Source organism: Cuculus canorus, chromosome 2 (assembly GCF_017976375.1).
Source record: "Cuculus canorus isolate bCucCan1 chromosome 2, bCucCan1.pri, whole genome shotgun sequence".
Taxonomy (NCBI): domain Eukaryota; kingdom Metazoa; phylum Chordata; class Aves; order Cuculiformes; family Cuculidae; genus Cuculus; species Cuculus canorus.
This window is the reverse complement of record NC_071402.1, coordinates 112,414,087-112,431,806: the sequence shown is the minus strand read 5'-3', so window position 1 is coordinate 112,431,806 and position 17,720 is coordinate 112,414,087. Positions and strand designations below refer to the sequence as shown.

The window sequence follows — 17,720 nt, the reverse complement described above, 5'->3', positions numbered from 1 at the left end:
AAAGCGAAAGAGGAGGAAGAAAAGGAGATGAGGAAAAGAAAAAGTACTGCATTCTGACAGGAAGTTTCAGCTTAACTGTCTCATATCAATGACCAGCCTCAGAAAAAAGACCCATTTTAGATTTTTATCGACACGTATTCTAATTTTACCATCCATCTGTAACTAAGTGCAATCAGTAGATATCCAGCACTTAAAGCAAGAAGAGCTATAAAGAAACCAAGAGTTATTCAATGATTCTTACCTACTGACAGTCTAGAAGGACTGGCTTCTCTACTGCATCCCTGACTTCGTGGGATTTTGCTTCGTTTTTGTGCAGCTGCAGGATTCACTAACACTCTCTGAACTCCTGTGTTCATAGTGGAAAGTGTGGTTGTTGTCAAAACTCTTCCAGGAGACCCAGACCTACTGCCAGCTGAAGGCAAAATGAACAAATTTAAGTACAGTACAGAAGATAAACGACCATGGTTAAAAAGAAAACAATGCTCAAGTTAGTAGGAACATGGTGGTAGTTTGAAATGGTCTGGAAAAACTTCTAAGGTAAAAACATGAAATAGAAAACCCTGGTACAAGTTCTCATAGTGCTACATAGAAGGCAGATAAAATTAACAATGCAAGGAAGCACTAGTCATGGTATTTAGTACTAGATATGCTCAAGAAACCATAATTAATATTTCTAGTCTTCATCAACAGTTCCAATGTCCCTGACATGAACATTTGTGTTCATTTTTTAAGCTACATGGCCTCATAAATCACATTTTATATTAAAAAAGAAAAGAACTGCTGGAAAGCTAAAAGGGCCAACTTTAAACTAGTGATTTCATAATTATGCCAGCTCTTCCAATGCAACCAATATTATAACAGAACAACAATTTTCCTAACTTTTAAACTCTTCTCCCTTGCGTCTGAAAGCACGGGGTCTCAAAGCACTACCGTCCAAGAAGTTAAATAAAATGTCTATGAAGACAATTAAAATATTCACATTTATTTCTGTGAAAGTTAGCCCACAAGTTCTAGGAAAATCTTCAACTAGTTTTGAACAAGCTAGAAAATTGATCAAGACGTATTTAACTGCCCTTTATTGATCAAAACCATGAGTTACATAGTGCTGGAACTGTTAAAATTAACACACTGTGCCCATTACCAGAAACTGGTCACCGACCCCTAATTTTGATAGTTCATTTACAGAAAGTTCTATGGTCTAACAAAGAATCCACTCTTCTTTAGTTACAAACAATTTAGACCACCAGTTGACGTATTGTTTCCAGCTGCTAAATTCAAGAAGTCTGACCAAATAAAAAGCAAACATAATTGTACAACCAAAGATTGACTACATACTAATACAAGCCTTTTGTTAATCTTTCAGAAATAATCAGGTAAACAGTATGACCACAGCTATGCTGATAGATCCACAGACTTAACATGCAACATCTCAAGTGAGTTTCATGGATTAGTTCTTATGAGACACATTTTACAGAGATACAAGTTGATTAAAGCTTGATCATATGGGAAAAGAAAGAAAATCCCCAACAAAATGAAATATATGCCGAGTTGAAAAACTACATGTTGGGAGAAAACTCGAACAATGTACCATGCATATACTTTCAGATTCATTGTTTGAATTCAAACTTGAAATGATTATTTAGCAAAATCCCTTTTCCGAACTATGGACTATTCAGCAGAAATGATAAACAAAATGTTAACACAGCCTGGAAAAAACAAGTGTAAATTCTATAGCAAAAAAAAGAATAGGCAAATATATAAAAGTAATGTGGTCTGCAAAAATGACAGCTTTGGCAGTTCCTTCATATCAGGGCATTTCAGCTTAGACCTGATATAACCATGCCTCCTTCCTAGCCTCCAGTATTTTATCTCTCTCTAAAACAATTAAACTATTGCCAAAGTTTTTGCTGTGCAGGAGACTTCTAGAAGATTTGCTTCAACAGGTCAGAAACCTGAAAAACATACTCTTCTCAGAATATGCAGATGAAAGGGAACTTCTCATTCTAATACTTTATTTATTGTTCACTGACCTGCAAAGCATACCACTACAGTGTAAATAATCAAAATGAAGCTTAATATCCTTGAAATATCATGCTAATAACAGCACTGGCACGCTGTTTGTCAGTATTACCAGCAAAAGCAAACCCAATGATGATGAGATTACTAAAACAGTGTTCCAAAATGACAAAACCTCCCATCTCTACTGCCTCTAAATAAGAACTACATCCAATTAGTTAAGTGTAGCATATGGAAAAAAGCAAGCCAGAATTTCTGCTGAATAGGGTCCTTAAATGAGATATGTCAAAACAGGTGATCAAACAATGACGTATACACAAATTCTGTAGACTCTTACCACCAATGGGGTTAGCAGACTGTGATCCTGAACAAGTGTAAAGGCAGGATTAGGGTAGGGGTTTATAATCCATGAAGAGGGAGTGAGCAGAGCAGTTTAAAAAATGCATGGCAAATGGAAATAAGAAAGCTTTAGTCATTTCACACAGGAAAAAAAAAAAAGCCACAAGTGGGTTATGCTAAAGCAGTGCTTTTAAGTAGCTTCCACAGTTGAAGAATTAAACTTAGATGCTATATAAGAAGCAGATGAAGCAAAGCTGCACAAGCAAATTACAATTCTTCAGCTTTCTAACTGATAACTGGATAATACTGAAGAATTACATTTCAATTAAACATGAAACTGTAGCCTGCATGTTACTTTAAAAGAATATTACATTGCCAAAAAAAGTTCAAGAAGTTCAACAGCTGAACAAAAATTACACACAAGGCCAAAACTTTTTTTTTTGAGACAGACAGTAAAGGAACTGAGCTGCAGGTGCGGTGGATGGCAAAACGAAAAAGAAACCAAACTCACAATGGCACAACTGAAAAGACTTGCATAGAATTTCAGGTTTTCCTCTTTAAAATCAATCTAAAGTATAAAAGTAATAATTTGTTTCCATTCAGAAATTGAGTTCTTTTTGTCTGAATGAAGATTACCTGACAACAAAACAAGAGGATAAAAGCAGAACAACTTTTTTCCATGGACAGGCATAAAATAAGGAGCTATAGATCGGATATGAATTTATGTCACAATTTAAAAAATTGAAGAGGAAGAGTAAAGGGCTTCTAAAACCCTAAAAAAGCATTTTTTGTGAAGGCATTCAAATTTGCAAGTCTTTCATAAAATGATCTTAGAACAAAAGTGATAAATAGCTGTATCCCTAAATTTACAAAGCATCTGTGTTACTGTGACTTTTAAAAAATAAAAGCTTATATCTAATATGAAGCTATTCTCCCACTGTAAGCTGGGGAACTAAAATGGTCCCTTGTAAACATCATGCGTCTCGCTCCCCACAACACTGTGAAAATTTTCAGTCAAATAAAGCAAATGTTGTCCAAACAGCTGACATATAAGCCCCTTACAATTCTCCTTTGCCCTTTTTATCTTCCTTAAAACATCTCAGAATTCTTGTTCTCCCCCAATGACAGATTATAACAAGCTATGTGAAGCCACCAGTTCTGAGCTGAAGTAGTAAAAAGCTGTGAAGATTCATTCATGCATTTAATTTTCACACATCATCACACGCAGACAAATCTAGTTATCTCAACATCCACTCAATTTATCTCTTTAGATATTAATATTGTGTAAAAATGAATTCTCTTGGAAAAAAAAAGTTCTCATTATTAGTAAAAAGAAACTGAAAAGGCTTCAGTTTGTCATACAATATTAAACTGCCCCTATATTCAGGGAAACACTGTTCACCCAGAAGTCTTAAGTTGCTACCTAAATTTAACCCTCCCCTAAATAACTTATCAATTACCTTAACTTATTAAGAATTCACCAAATCTATTCAAAGTACAAAGGTATTTTCAAAAAGCTTATTCCAGAACTTTCCTACTATTAACAAAGAGTATTACAGATACTGCTTACAGCTTTCATAAAGTGTAAGGGGAAAAGTGATTTGATGGGATTCTTATTTCTCCTTTAAATTATTAACCCAAATACTCTTAGCTTATGGTATAATAAAGTCATCTTAACACTGAAAACATAGAACGAGTTTTGCAAAACCTTTGTCACAGCTAATAACTACACTTCATTTTCAAGCTCCCATTCCTCAAATACTTGTGGGATTAGAGCACTATTAAAGTAAAAAATTACTTAAGAGAATTTCTGTTGCTGGACTTTGTATTTATCTGTTCAGATTTTTTGAAAGTTCTATTTCTCAAAACTGGCAATCATTGGATCAGGTTTGATCCAGCTTTGCTTGCTGGAAAATGAAGTAATGCAAAACTGTACTCTTAACAGGAAAAAAAAAAACGAAATCCAAACTGTTCTATCTGCTTTTTTAAGTCTAAGATATTCTATTTATGATAAATGCAGTCACTGCAACGAAAATAAATGTTTCTCCCAGGATAAAGATCAGGATTTTTATTAAGAGGAAGATGGTAAGGTTACACAAAGCAAAATCGTATTGGAAAATTCAAATTCTGTATGATTTACCGGGTTTAAAATATTAGACCTGACAAACCATAGGACAGGTTAGTTTACTTTGATTTTGTTTGATTTTGTTATTGTCTTCCTTTCACTAATTTCATTGCACTTTACTTTAAATTAGACTAAGATAAGAATCTAAAAACACTACAGAGCTTGGTCAGAAGTTTTCTGTTGGAGACATGAGACAAGCAAACAAACTCCTGTAAGACAGTCAATGCAAAGGCATGTGTGGAAATCAGGTCTTTTAAATTAACAACAGAGTGCTCGCCTAGATCAGAAATCCTGCATTTGATGTGGTTTCTAAACACATATAGAAAATTACTGTGGATTAACTAATATAAATTGCTTGTTTTAGCCCTGTCATTCACTATAAGCTAAGTAACTGATTATAAAGTTAGGGTCTAGAGGTTTTACTCCAAAGAAGAGTTAAGTAATGGTAACATTTGTAATACAAAAAAAGAAGTATTGACCCAAGAGTTAGAGCTGTGTCTAGCTTAAAACGAAAACAGGCATTTCTGGAGGAAAAAAGACAACTTGCTGAAAACTGAAAAATCAGATTTTGCCGGTAACACTGAGGACACCATCCAATCTACCCACTCTTCTGTGTTACTGGTCCACGTGTCACACAGATATGACACAAAAGTTTACTGGTGTTTTGTGTCAGAGAGGTCAGAAAGGGGGGGAAAAGAATGTTGAGAAGTTATAACTGAAGACAGGACTTCAGGGTAGGTTTCATTTTCTCTTATAATATCTAGTTTAATTGTCAAACTAAGGCTTAACCTAGTGTTTTGTCCAGAGAAAAACAACATGAATTAAAAAAGCATGCAAATACCACTGACCCAAAACACTGAAAAAAATACCTTCATTGCTGTCTGGCGATGATGAACCTAAGGCACAGAACAACAACTCAGTATGCAGAGGTCTTTTAAAATTAACTTTGACTGTAGCCATTGGTCAATGAACATATGCTTAAGCATTTGGCCTCTTTATCAGGTATAACCGACAAACAGAAAATACATACGCTGAGACTGTGAAACCATTTTGGTTCTACTCCGCCCTCTGGAATCTATTTTAGAATTTCCAATACCAACAGAAGGCGTTGAAAGCTTTGTTCGTACACGACCTACAAAAGAAAAGCGGCATTAAACCAGTTTTTCACGGCAATGTAGAAAAAGCAAATCATCAATATCATTTAATAATATTTTCTTAAGTTTCTGTAGATAAAAAGCAGTGTAACAAAACTCAATCGATGAAAATTCACCTGGGATAATTAGTAGAAATTTGAACACCTTCAGGATTTAATAGCTGAAAAATCAAAATACTTCTCTGATGCTACATGTTTGAGCAAACAATTTATACCTCACCACTTAAACACCCTGAACTAGTTAGCTAGTTCTTGCTTCCTACATAAACAGGTTGATTATATTAAAAATGGGGAAGTTATTAAATACAATAGGCAAAGCTTATGCTAATGTTGCTGTATCAGGCACACGCTTGTCATGACTACTTCTGGTTGTAATTTTATTTCTGCTGTCACAAAACTACAAAAATTCCATTGATGATTTTTTGCACAGGGTTTTGATTTTTCTTCCTAAGTTCACATCTCTCTTTAGAAGTCTAAATGCTAGCTTCTCTATTACTGAAGTTTATACCATTTTCACACAAACTTCAACAGGATTTCCCAAGCCTTTTACAGCATTTTGCAAAGACTAAGTACACTTCAGTGACGTGATATAAGGAAATACTACTCTCCTTAAGAGACAGAATAAACTGAGTATCTGCAACTAAAATGAGTCACTTCTCTCTAGAATGCCAAACTGCCTTGGTTTTAGCTTAAAACTTGCTGCATCATTAGCCATGTTCCTCGTAACATCTGGAGTGTACAACAGAATTACAAAAGACAGACTCCAAGTTGGATGAATTATACACAACTGAGAGATTATTTGTAAAAGGAAAGAGTAGAGTTGTGTACTACATTTCCTAAGCCAACTTCCCAAATAACAGAAAAATGAAACAAACAGCCAAATATGGTAACCATAATTCTTTTAAGTTGCAAGAACAAAACCCCAAAAGCTTGCTCAGGGTCAATCTAACTCAGCAAGTAATTCGCTTTTAAAAACAGCACAGCTAAAATATTTTCTAGACATGTAGAGCCAATAGTTGACCCAGAAGAATTAAATGCACAGACTGTTATTTAGTTCTAGCCTCTTTAGTCTTCCCACAGCAGAATGTGGTGACCAACCAAGTTAATATTATTCATCCAAGCAGAAGGAATAGCCATACATGAGAGTCTACAAGAAGAGAATCAGAATAAAGGAAGTTATTCACTGAACTATTAGAAAACAATATGCTGGCAAGAATGGTTAAATTAACCAGTCCAAGCTCTACTAGTTATCCCCGTGCAATGGCAATGTTTTCCCACTGAGAAACTCTGTGAGACCACAAGGCATGTAGCTGCATTCAGAATTTGGCCCAACAACAGAGGAATACAGAGTGCCACTATTTCAATACTATGTTAAATTATCACTTGGAACCTGGTTCAATTTTATCAAAGTCAAAAAACCAGTTTGTATTTGTGAGACAAATGAACTGTTAAGTCCCTTAGAGTGTCTCTCTGATACCAGGTTTAAATGTTAATAGTGTGTTGAAAACAAATTCTCAAGTCTCAAAGAGATGAGTAACAGTAGCACCTGTTTCCCAGAGCATGAACACATTTCATGAAGTATTCTGTAACAAGATTCATTTTAAAAAGCAAATGCAAAATCATAAAGCTCCTGTATTTTCACACTAAGAATGTTAAGCAATGAGAGACTTCTACTGCAGATGAGTACTTGAGAATTAAAATAAAAACAAAAGAACTTAAAAAATACTACATGACAACGAAGTATTAGATGCATAAGCTATTTGGAGTTCTGAACCTCCACAAAGCCCCAGAAAGACCATACTCTTATTTTTAAAGCTTAATTTGGATCAATGAAAATATGAAGCTGAACATATTAGCTATTCTGACAAAATATTTTCTTACCATCTTCAGAAGCTGTTCCTAAACAGGAAAAATAATAAAATACATGATATTCCAAACAATACTGCGTGTCTCCAATTCCTTTTTGAGACTAGACTTATGAATGGTGACAGATTTTATCAAGCAAGGGGTCTAAAGCTTTTGTGCTGCAATTTCATCACAGAACTAAAGCAAAACTGCCAAGAAACATCCGTACTATACTGTTAATGATTTATAAGAATACAATAAATAGCACTGTCTTCCACAACCGTTACAAAATCAATAAAAACATCAATAGAAAAAGAAAAAATCTGAAATAAGTCAACAAAATGACATGTACAGATCAAAAGGGACATGAAAAATGCTTTAGTGCAAGCTCTTCTGGAAACGTAAAACATGTTCAAATATCAAGTATAAAATATAAAAACTGTCTCAGAGATAAACACAAGGATGATGTTTCCCACACTGGACAGCGATAATCTGATAGAACTGCCAGCAAGGAGGACTTCTCTGAATTAAGTCCATGATTACCCTGCAGATCTACATGTATAAGGATCAGGTTTTACTCAGAGAACTGGGAGTAACATGAGCTTGCTGAAACCACATCACACTTGCACAAGTATGCCAAGCTTAACAAGACTTCATTACGACAAAATGAAAGTTGGACAAATCTTTTAACTGACATAAGTACCTAGGAATCGATGGGAAACTAACTGCAGTTCTTCCTCTCTCAAGTTCCTTTGAAACAAATCTGATTATTGAATAAATTACACATTAGTAGCTATATAAATGCCTCAAAAAAATCAAAGAGCATTTTAATTTCAGTTTCACTCTATCCTGATTCTGCCTTGTAAGAGAAATACAATGATTAAAACATCTGTTAAGTGTCTTTGGCTAGTCTGAACTTAACTTTGGCAGCCAATCTGGCTTCAGCTTTCTCATATTATACTATAGTCAAGCCACTATTCCTAAAAACTCTTTCTCATAATGAATTTGGTGTAAATGTCAATGCTTCTTCACAAAAATCAGTTACAGTAATATGTATGTAGGAGTGCCTCAAGTTTTTCCAGATCAAATTTGCCAGTCTGTATAAAACCCCCAAACTTTTAACTACCTTCCAAAATCCAACAATATTCCAGACGTGGATCTCGGAAAGCAGGTTCTGTGCAACACCCAAGCCAGGCTAACAGCTAACTGCTCCTAAAAAGGATGGTTCTGCTTCTCCTTCATCCCGTCCCTGTGCTACCACACATGATTTGGATGGCTAATGGCTCACTGTTTGCTCCAAAAGCTATACAACAGGCTACTACTCACTTTTGGTTTATGAAATCAGTTTTCCGGTTTGTTCACCTACAGTGACTGATAATGGAATGCTACAAGTAAAAGAAGTGGTGGCCAAAATTAGTGGGAAAAGAAAAAATGATTAGTTCCTCCTTGTGGCAGTTAGATCATCGCAGCTATATCATACAACTACAGCTGGAGAGCTAAGCTGTTTTCATTCTGTCTTATATGTTATCCCTACAGACAACCTCTAGAAAAACCACCCTGTTGTTCTGATCAATTATGTAGCACTTACCCTACTAGTTTTAAACAGATATGCGAGATACAATTAGTTGTGACTACTGGTCTGAATAGAAGAAAAAGCCTCGTATGCATGGCTCTAAGAACTTTTACTGATGGTGACAATGTACAAAAGCTCAAAATCAAGTTTTCAGAACAGATAGCTATGAATAAATCCCATTATGTGCAACGTACAGAAATCTGCTGTGGAGATAAGAGAGACAGACACTGCTATCCTGTATAAACACTCCTCATTTTATTAAAGCAGGCTTGCCATCTGCAAGACTCAAAAATGGCTCAAAATCTTCAAAAAAAAATCTCTCAGGAAACTGATTATCTGTGCTTTAAAATAATTCAGGATTCTGGGTTTTAGAGATTGACCTCCTTACTGTTTAATTTCCATGAAAAATATCACCCTGCTTTGCTTCCAGTAAACTACTCATTCTTCAAAATATGTACTGTTAATAAACACATATGACCATATGATGAGAATTATTAAGTAAGCAGTAAACATAACTAATTTGTTAAGCTCTCCCCAGCAATAAATTAGACTCAGAATCATCAGGCATCAAGCTGGGACCCTGTCACTTTATCATACCGAAAGCACTACTTGCATACACCTGAAACAGACAAACGCTATGAGAAGTTTGACTCTCAACTGTCTTGCAGATAGGATAAAAGTATATGATAGCTCCCTCTATGTTTTTTATACCGTGAATTAAAAAAAAAGCAAGCACTAAAACTTAGCTGGAATACTTAGTAAGTGGTTTTAACAGGTACGTCTTCCTAACAAACTATTCTTTAATAGAATTACAATTTATTACAGTGTTTACAAGCACTAAAAATTACGTAGCCAGCCTAGAATTTGACAGAGTACTTTTCAAGAGAAGATTTAAAGTTTGGGTTTTTTTTAAGAACCCTTAATCATGTGGTCAAGTATCTTCTGCTCTCCCATTGCTGTTCTGGCAAGAAGTCAAAAAAATTGACTTTACAGCTAAAACTAGGAAACCACGATGGAATCAGAGCTAGTTAAAAAAGAGCAACTATTGCTTACAGAATTGCTCTGTAATTAATACAGCTTTTTTAAATGAATAGGAGTAACATCCAATTTCTGATAAAGTTTCTGTTGATACAGACCAATCATCAAAAACATCGACAAATACAGCAATAACACAACACACACATTAAGACATCAAGGTTACACACGCGTTAATGAAAACAGCATAGTATTTTGTTAATGAACAGACAAATATATTAAACATCAATAATTTTGCATAAAAGATACTTGATTAAATATTTGATAGAATTACAGGACAGATGAAACAATTTCTTACCATCCATCTTGTCAGAAGTATCCTCTTTGTTGAAAAAGCAGGCAAAGAAACATGGAAAACTTAGTGTGTTAGAATAAAGGTGTTCACAGCAGAGTCATAAAACATTAATTAAGGAAAATACATTAATATTAAATACAACAGACATGTTTATCTAATTCATGCATGTATAAGCTACCTTAAGTAAAGTTGGTTTCTCTCAGTCAAAGGTACAAAATTACAGAACAGTGTACAAGTGCCCTGCATAGGGATGCTGAATCTCTCCCCATTACTTAGATTTCAGCAAACTCTTACAGTAAAATATTTACAAACTGTTTCATGCTTGGTGTCAATAGTTATTGAAGCATCAGTGTATACTAATATTGTTACTGAACTACAATATTTCCATTTCTTACGAAATTTGCTAGTCAGCATGAAGCTGCAGCTGGGGTAAGGGACAGAGGGCAGAAAGACGTCACAATGAAGACGGAGGACAAATGGGAAAAAGTTCTACTCTGGTTTAAAAGCATTAAAGATTTACCAGTTCAGTTGAACACACTTATTCTGACAGTAATGATCAAAATATTTAGCATGAGACACACATAATTACAGCTCAAGTATCCTCATAAAGGACATTTATACTTAAAGACATCAAAAATAGTCAACATTTAGAATAACTGAAGTAGAAAATGTCCTCCTGTTTCTTGAACAGTCTTTAAAGAAATACATAAAAATAAGCAAGCAAGAGTTGTAGTAATAATAAATAGGGAAGAGACAGGTGGAGACAATTGTAGATTACTATGCTCATGAATTTGTGGCCCTTTGAGGCTCTAAATTTGGCAGCTGTTTAAGCAAAAGGCAGATGCTTCTCTGTAAATAAGGGTTAACTTTATTTCAGGCTCCAGGAGACAATGTCATTGATTTTTATACTGACTGACATCAGAGAAGATGGGAACCCATTCTGAAAATGGGTAGCATTTTCTAAGCATTTTAGTACCCTGGTCAGCTTTATCTTGACTATCCTGTTATTTAAGTTTCAATACCTTAATTAAAGCATAAACAACCCTCTTCCTACAAAAAAAGAGGGGAGATATTTACAAAGTAGCCCATTTTCTGGGAGACAGTATTTGCTTGGATTCACACCCCAGTAATTTTAAGGTTACCTTTTGAAATTCAAACCAAGAGACAACAACATTTTGAGGCAGATCCCATGGTTAATCCATAGTCAAACACAAGTCACACTCTCTACACAGGTAAGAGCAGACAGGTTATGCGTCATTTAAATTACCTTACCACTGGTAAATTTAAATTACCTTTACCACAAGGTAAAACCTCCTAGGAGACTGAGTCAAGATCAATCAAGCACTAGTACTTTCCTATCACTGTAAACAAAGTCAGTCTCCTTGACTACCGCTGCCCTTACAGCGTCTGTAATAGGATCTGACTGTCCTATTGCTATTTTGCCATTTCCAACCACCACTGTATTCTTCTCCACAAGTGACTGCACCTGCTAGGCAAGCAAAGCTGTCCAGCTACTCAAATCCTTCAAAAGAATATGACCTGCACTTACTGCCTATTTATTCCCCCCACCCCCAAATCTTTCAACTACAAACAGAATAAGCTATTTCTTTATTTCTGTTATTTTCCTGCATAAATCTACCACTGTTTGCTTCCTTCAAATCCTCTGTGTCCTTCTCAACCCTTGCTTACCGAATTCTGGGCATGAATCACATATGGGTTAAAATGTTCTGAAAGGAAGCCAATACTACAATCAAGAGATTATTTTCCATGAAACTCTCAAAACGAAAGTAGTCCCTTCATTGCATGGAAAGAGCAGAGTAACAGAGAGATAATTCAATCTTTGTTTTCCATGCAATCTTTTTTCCCTTCTGCCACCACGCTTTGTGTCACTTCTACCTCTCACAACAGCTGAACTCCAGCTTTGTCTGAGATTCAGACTGCACCCCAAAACAGACCAAGCAATATTCTGATCTTGGAAAATAATTCTACCTACTTCAGGCTTTTAGGCATTAAGTTCAGAGGAACCGAGAATTTCTCAAGTGATAACCACAAGCACATCTCCTCCACCAAACAAACTGAGCAGACGAACTTCATTGTCCTCCTGCCACCCAGCAAGTTCTTGGAATCCCTTCCTGTGGGCACCAGAGGGAGCCCACTTCCAAAATTACTGTAATATTTCAAATAGCATTCAGTATTTAGTCAGCATTGCTCACACTCATAAACTTAATCCTAAAACCAATGGTGTTCAAGCCATTTCAAGCAGGCCCTGATGACAAAAGAATCAACTCAAGGTAAATCAGAAGTACTATATTGTTTCTCTGCCTGTCTTGTCATCACCTTCAGCAATACTGACACCAGGACTTGCCTCCCTGCTGATCTAGCTGGCACACAAGGAGAGAAGAAATAATTGTTTTGTCAACACCAAACCTCACTTCCTCATTGCTACTCCTACAGCATGGATAACGTAAAAGGAACAAAACCATGCCTGCATTTCTTTACCCTTCCCACTTAGTGGAGGTTCTATCATCTACTACCACCACCATCAAATCCTTCTCTGCAGTCTTATCACTTGCAGCACTTTTTACGTCTAACAGCAGTGAAGACTCACCTACATAAAAACATTCACACAGTTACACCAACGTGCTTAGAAAGAAATCTATGAAATCAATGTTATTATCGTGTAAAACACTTCTATGTTATGTGAAGAAGCCACCACTTACTGCTAGAACATCTTTTTAGCACTGTTGCAAAATAGCTAAAGAGCTGAGAAAAAAAGGACAACAGAGTACTAACACTCATTTCCCTATCAGTTCTACATACAGAAAAGCCATGATCACCATCTGCTGTTAGGAGAAGGTATCGCTCTTTCCAATATCTAACGCCAGATTAAAACTTTTCAAAGAGCATAGTATGGATACATTCTTTGCATTGGCATTCTTCCAGCACAAGAAAACTAAATATCTAGTAAAGTTCATAAGTTACCTCAGAACACCTGCTCTTTTGCAGTACTTCAATACTACTAAATATTATGACAATTTTTCAAATGTAGAAGTGTTTTCCTGTAACGTTTTTGATCAAAAAATATTTCACAGTATTGTAAAGATGTTCTCCTTACCTAGCGAAGCATAAGATCCCGGAGGTAGACCAGCTGCTGACAAGCGCCCAGCTCCAGCTGACTGTCCAGCAGCATGGCGGGCCTTTGCGCCTGCGGCAGCATTAACATCTATATCACTGCGAGACCTTTGCAGAGTTCCTGGGCTTGGAGCAGTCTTGCTGCCTGAAACTAGCAAGAAAATAAAATAAAACCAGGTAATGAATAAGATTAATAATACTTGAAAGATTAACATTTTCTACTACTGCAGCATACCCGCAAGATGTACAGAATACAATGTAAAATAGTGGTAAGTCAAGTTAATACTAGACAAATTACTATTGAGGTCAAGAAGCAAACTGGACCTGGTGTTGTCATGCAATTCAGATAAAGAACATTTTATCTTACAGTAGTATGTCTCTTCATTCAGCACAAAATGTTACCATTATTTAGTACCAGCTATGCGCTCCAACCCTAGTACAAATCACATAACGTGTGATCTAATACATTACTGAATGTTTTACCAACGAAAGGAAATTCACAGCATCCCTTGTGATACCGAGGCAAGATACTCACACATGTCAGCCAAGACAAAGCCACAGGCAACTTGAATACATACCCTGAATTGCTTTAGGATCTAATCTTCTGTAAAGTATTTTTATATTCACCTCCTATTATTTACTGAGTATTAACTGTTTGCCTCATTTAATTTTAACCGTAGGTTTATGCTGAAACTTGACTCCAGCTTAACAGTTTCAGTATCCAGAAAGCAAGCACTCTCAATTAATGGTCATTTGTAAAAAGGACTTCAATGATATACTCGACGAGAGTTACAAACACATTATTTGAAAAGAGAATGAAGATATTAAATTCTGAAAACTCAAGACAAAATTAAACTCTAATTACAAGTTGTGGGTTTGGTTTTTGTTTTTTTCATAAAACAGCTACATGGGAACAGATGAAAAGTACGAGTCCTTTATTTCCAACTGCTGTAAACCTAATAATCATATGCTTCGCTTCTCTGAAAGTAACTATTCTATGATAAGACTCCATGACAGATGATAAATTAATAGTACCAATACATAGTAAATCGGTCGTATACTGCAACAAGTGAAAATACGTAAAACGTGAACGAAATAGGAGGCAATCTCAGCTCCAGGTGCAGTTTGTAGTGAGACCATTATACATCTTGGAAAAACATGAAATGCTTAAGAAGATTTTAAACTGCATTTGAAAACTTTTAATTCAAAGAAGATAAAGAACAATTCTTGTGCACTGCATTATACAGCAACCACCTTACCTCTGCCTGCAAGGCTTGCTGGGCTGGCTGCAGACCATTTAGAAGATAAAGGCCGACTGAAAAAAAGGAGTGAAGAAAGCCAGAGTAAGTCTCATGTACCAGATTCAAAAGGCAATGACAAAGGAGAGGAGAGAAAAATAAAATTATTATTTTCTCCCCTTCAATTTCCTCAGTGTATTTTAGTTAAACACATTAAATACAGAATGATAAGAAAAACACAATCATCACATTTTTTGTATTTTATAATATTACAACTTCATCACAAAGCATTAATTATTAGGTTACCAACAGGCATGCTTTGCTAAAACAAAGTTCAGGCGTTTCAGAATTGGTCACAGAAACATTGAAGGTGGTCAGTATGAGGTTTTTAACCACAGGGATGGTCTTCCAAATCAGCAGCTGAACAAAATCAGCAGGAATTACACAAAAAGCCCGACTTAACATAGAAATTACGTGAAGCGGTGTCTGCAGTAACAAGAAAAGCAGGTGTACAATTCATAGGCCTCCTCCACTCCTGAATCTCCCAGGAACTGAGTTATAGACTAGAAAGGAAAATGCTAGAACTTCCAAGCAGACAGAATTACCCATTTCAATATTAGAGTGTCCCACAATTTGTAAAAGGAGAAAACCCCCATGTCTTTTCCTCTACATTTTCTCTCCATTTCCCTTTACTCTTATTGCAAAAATGAGCAGTTGCTGAAGCAGATTCTCCTGTCTTCTCTAGTTTAACTGTGAGCCCTTCCTCCTGCCTGGTTTAGAAAGGTAAAATGCATTCAGAGGTGCCAGGGAAAAGCAAAAGACTAGTACAAGAAAGCATGATACTTCATTCCTTGATTCATATCAAGTCATCTAAATATTTATCTGACTGGGACGCTTTGTATTTACTGAAATAGTTGACTCATCAATAGTCAAATTACAGCCCAAGTCTAGAGTCTCAGCTTTAGCAAAAATAATCCCTCTCTAACTTTAAACCTTAAAGCGGAGAGAAAAGATTAACAATACAGTGTATTTATCCAAGCCACTATCTCAGGTGCTCAGTGATAATACAGAGGTCAGCACAGTTACTTAATTCCTCACCGAAGATCATATATTTGCAACTTATTATGAGTAATACTTGCTTTTCTGACATTACTAATTGATGATTTGGGGGTATTTTACTCTAAGTGAGTCGAGAAGACCCAGGCAGGGCTCCTGGGTACATCTTTACAACTTGCTCCAAACAGAAGGCCCAGACTGTTCACAAAGGTTTGTAGTGACAGGACGAGGGGGAACAGGTATAAAGTGGAGAGGGGCAGATTTAGGCTAGACGTTAGGAAGAATTTCTTCACCATGAGAATGGTGAGGCATTGGAATAGGTTGCCCAGGGAAGTTGTGGATGCCCCATCCCCAGAGGTGTTCAAGGCCAGGTTGGATGGGGCCTTGGGCAGCCTGAGGTAGTAGCAGGTGTCACTGCCCACGGCAGAGGGGTTGGAAATCGATGATCTTTAAGGTCCCTTCCAACTCAAACTTTTCTAGGATTCTATGACAACTATCACAATTTCAGCACTCGCATCATCTATTGCTACTGACATTTCCTTTAAGCAGTTTCATATAGGTAGGCACAAGTCACCACAGTCCCCTCATTCCCCACTCCCTTTAAAACCATTTTTGATCAGTGATCTGTAAGAGCCCTCAGAGTGTCAAAAATCATGGAGGATCAGACTTTTAGGAAAACCATACCGATATTTTCTAAGCTGGTCTTTACAGGGAGAACTCACCATCCATGCTGGAAGCCAGAAATATAATTTTGGGTAGCACAGGAAAAATGACATGAATCCAGATGCAAAATTAGTGAAAAATCAGCTAATTACCTTCCAATATCATGATCTCTTCTGTCTATCTTTTATTTTACTCCTACCTTTCTATACTGTAGTACTTAACATACCTCGCAATAGCGAAAGTACAACTTATTTGAGAATTTAAGAGTATTTTAAGATTCTAATTTCTCTGTAATTTAGTTTTTAACATTTCATTACTAGCAACTCATTAACAGCACATTGGTTTTCAGGCAGGTAATATAGATTAATTTAAACTAGAGTAATTAATCTTTAAATAAACAGTTGTGAAAATGAAGTGTTAGCTTATGTTACAGACAATTATTTTTAAAATGTCTTTTATAATTACAACTCTCACAGGAAAGATAAGATATGACAGAGGAGGAAGAAAGACTCTCATATTTAAGGCAGCAGCCTAAAAAGGAGAAAAAACATTAACTCCCAACACACTGGAAGCTGTCTTTGCTTTCAAATCAAAAGTGAGCACACAAGTTCTCTGGCTTCAGAAATAAAGCATCTGAATTGAAATCTTAACAGGTTTAAATATTTTGAAGAAGCTTTCTAGAAATTATAGGAAAAGGTTACATAGATTACTATTTCACACTACTAAAAAGCCAGTAGATTACTTTTGCTATTGGTACCTAAAGCCAGCTTATCTAATCAGCTGAAGTTTGCCTATACATATTAATACACCCCTGACTGCAGCACAGATTCACGGTCTAGTAATTGGCATAGCTGCAAAATACTGCTAATACATATTGAATATGGTGAAGACAGAAAAAAACCTCTCTACTCTGAGTGAATCTCACTGTCAACGTCTCTTCTTCATATTTCCCACTGAAGAGGGATGAAAAGGGAGTAACACCATTATTTCTTTCCTACTATACTTATTCATCGCATCACAATGCTGGACATCAATATGTAAACCTTGATATTTTGGTGTAACAGAGCCTGCTAAAATCCAGCTAATGTCTGCCCTTATTTTTAACCTTGCTGGGGTAATGCAGCCATATAGCAAAACACAATAAAATATTTTTTTATTAAAAAAGAAATTAAAAGTGACAAAACACAGTTGCAGCTTTGCTGTACACCACAGAAGTCTGGCTCGCTTGCTTCTGAGTAACAGTTCTTACT

General features: G+C 36.0%; 1 protein-coding gene across 41 annotated transcripts in view; it reads right to left on the bottom strand.

Moving 5' to 3' along the window:
- CLASP2 (cytoplasmic linker associated protein 2) overlaps nt 1-17,720 on the bottom strand; it is a 155,966-nt gene that overhangs the window by 39,943 nt on the left and 98,303 nt on the right. For 16 of the 41 annotated variants that reach the window (XM_054060001.1, XM_054060006.1, XM_054060003.1 and 13 more), the window contains 8 exons: nt 14,773-14,828; nt 13,497-13,664; nt 10,385-10,408; nt 7,515-7,532; nt 5,511-5,612; nt 5,350-5,376; nt 2,354-2,380; nt 242-412 (listed from right to left, as the gene is read on the bottom strand). In XM_054060001.1, the coding sequence (XP_053915976.1) occupies nt 242-412; nt 2,354-2,380; nt 5,350-5,376; nt 5,511-5,612; nt 7,515-7,532; nt 10,385-10,408; nt 13,497-13,664; nt 14,773-14,828 (593 nt within the window). The remainder of the gene's footprint in view (nt 1-241; nt 413-2,353; nt 2,381-5,349; nt 5,377-5,510; nt 5,613-7,514; nt 7,533-10,384; nt 10,409-13,496; nt 13,665-14,772; nt 14,829-17,720) is intronic. The other 25 variants (XM_054060007.1, XM_054060013.1, XM_054060010.1 and 22 more) reach the window with 5 other exon arrangements.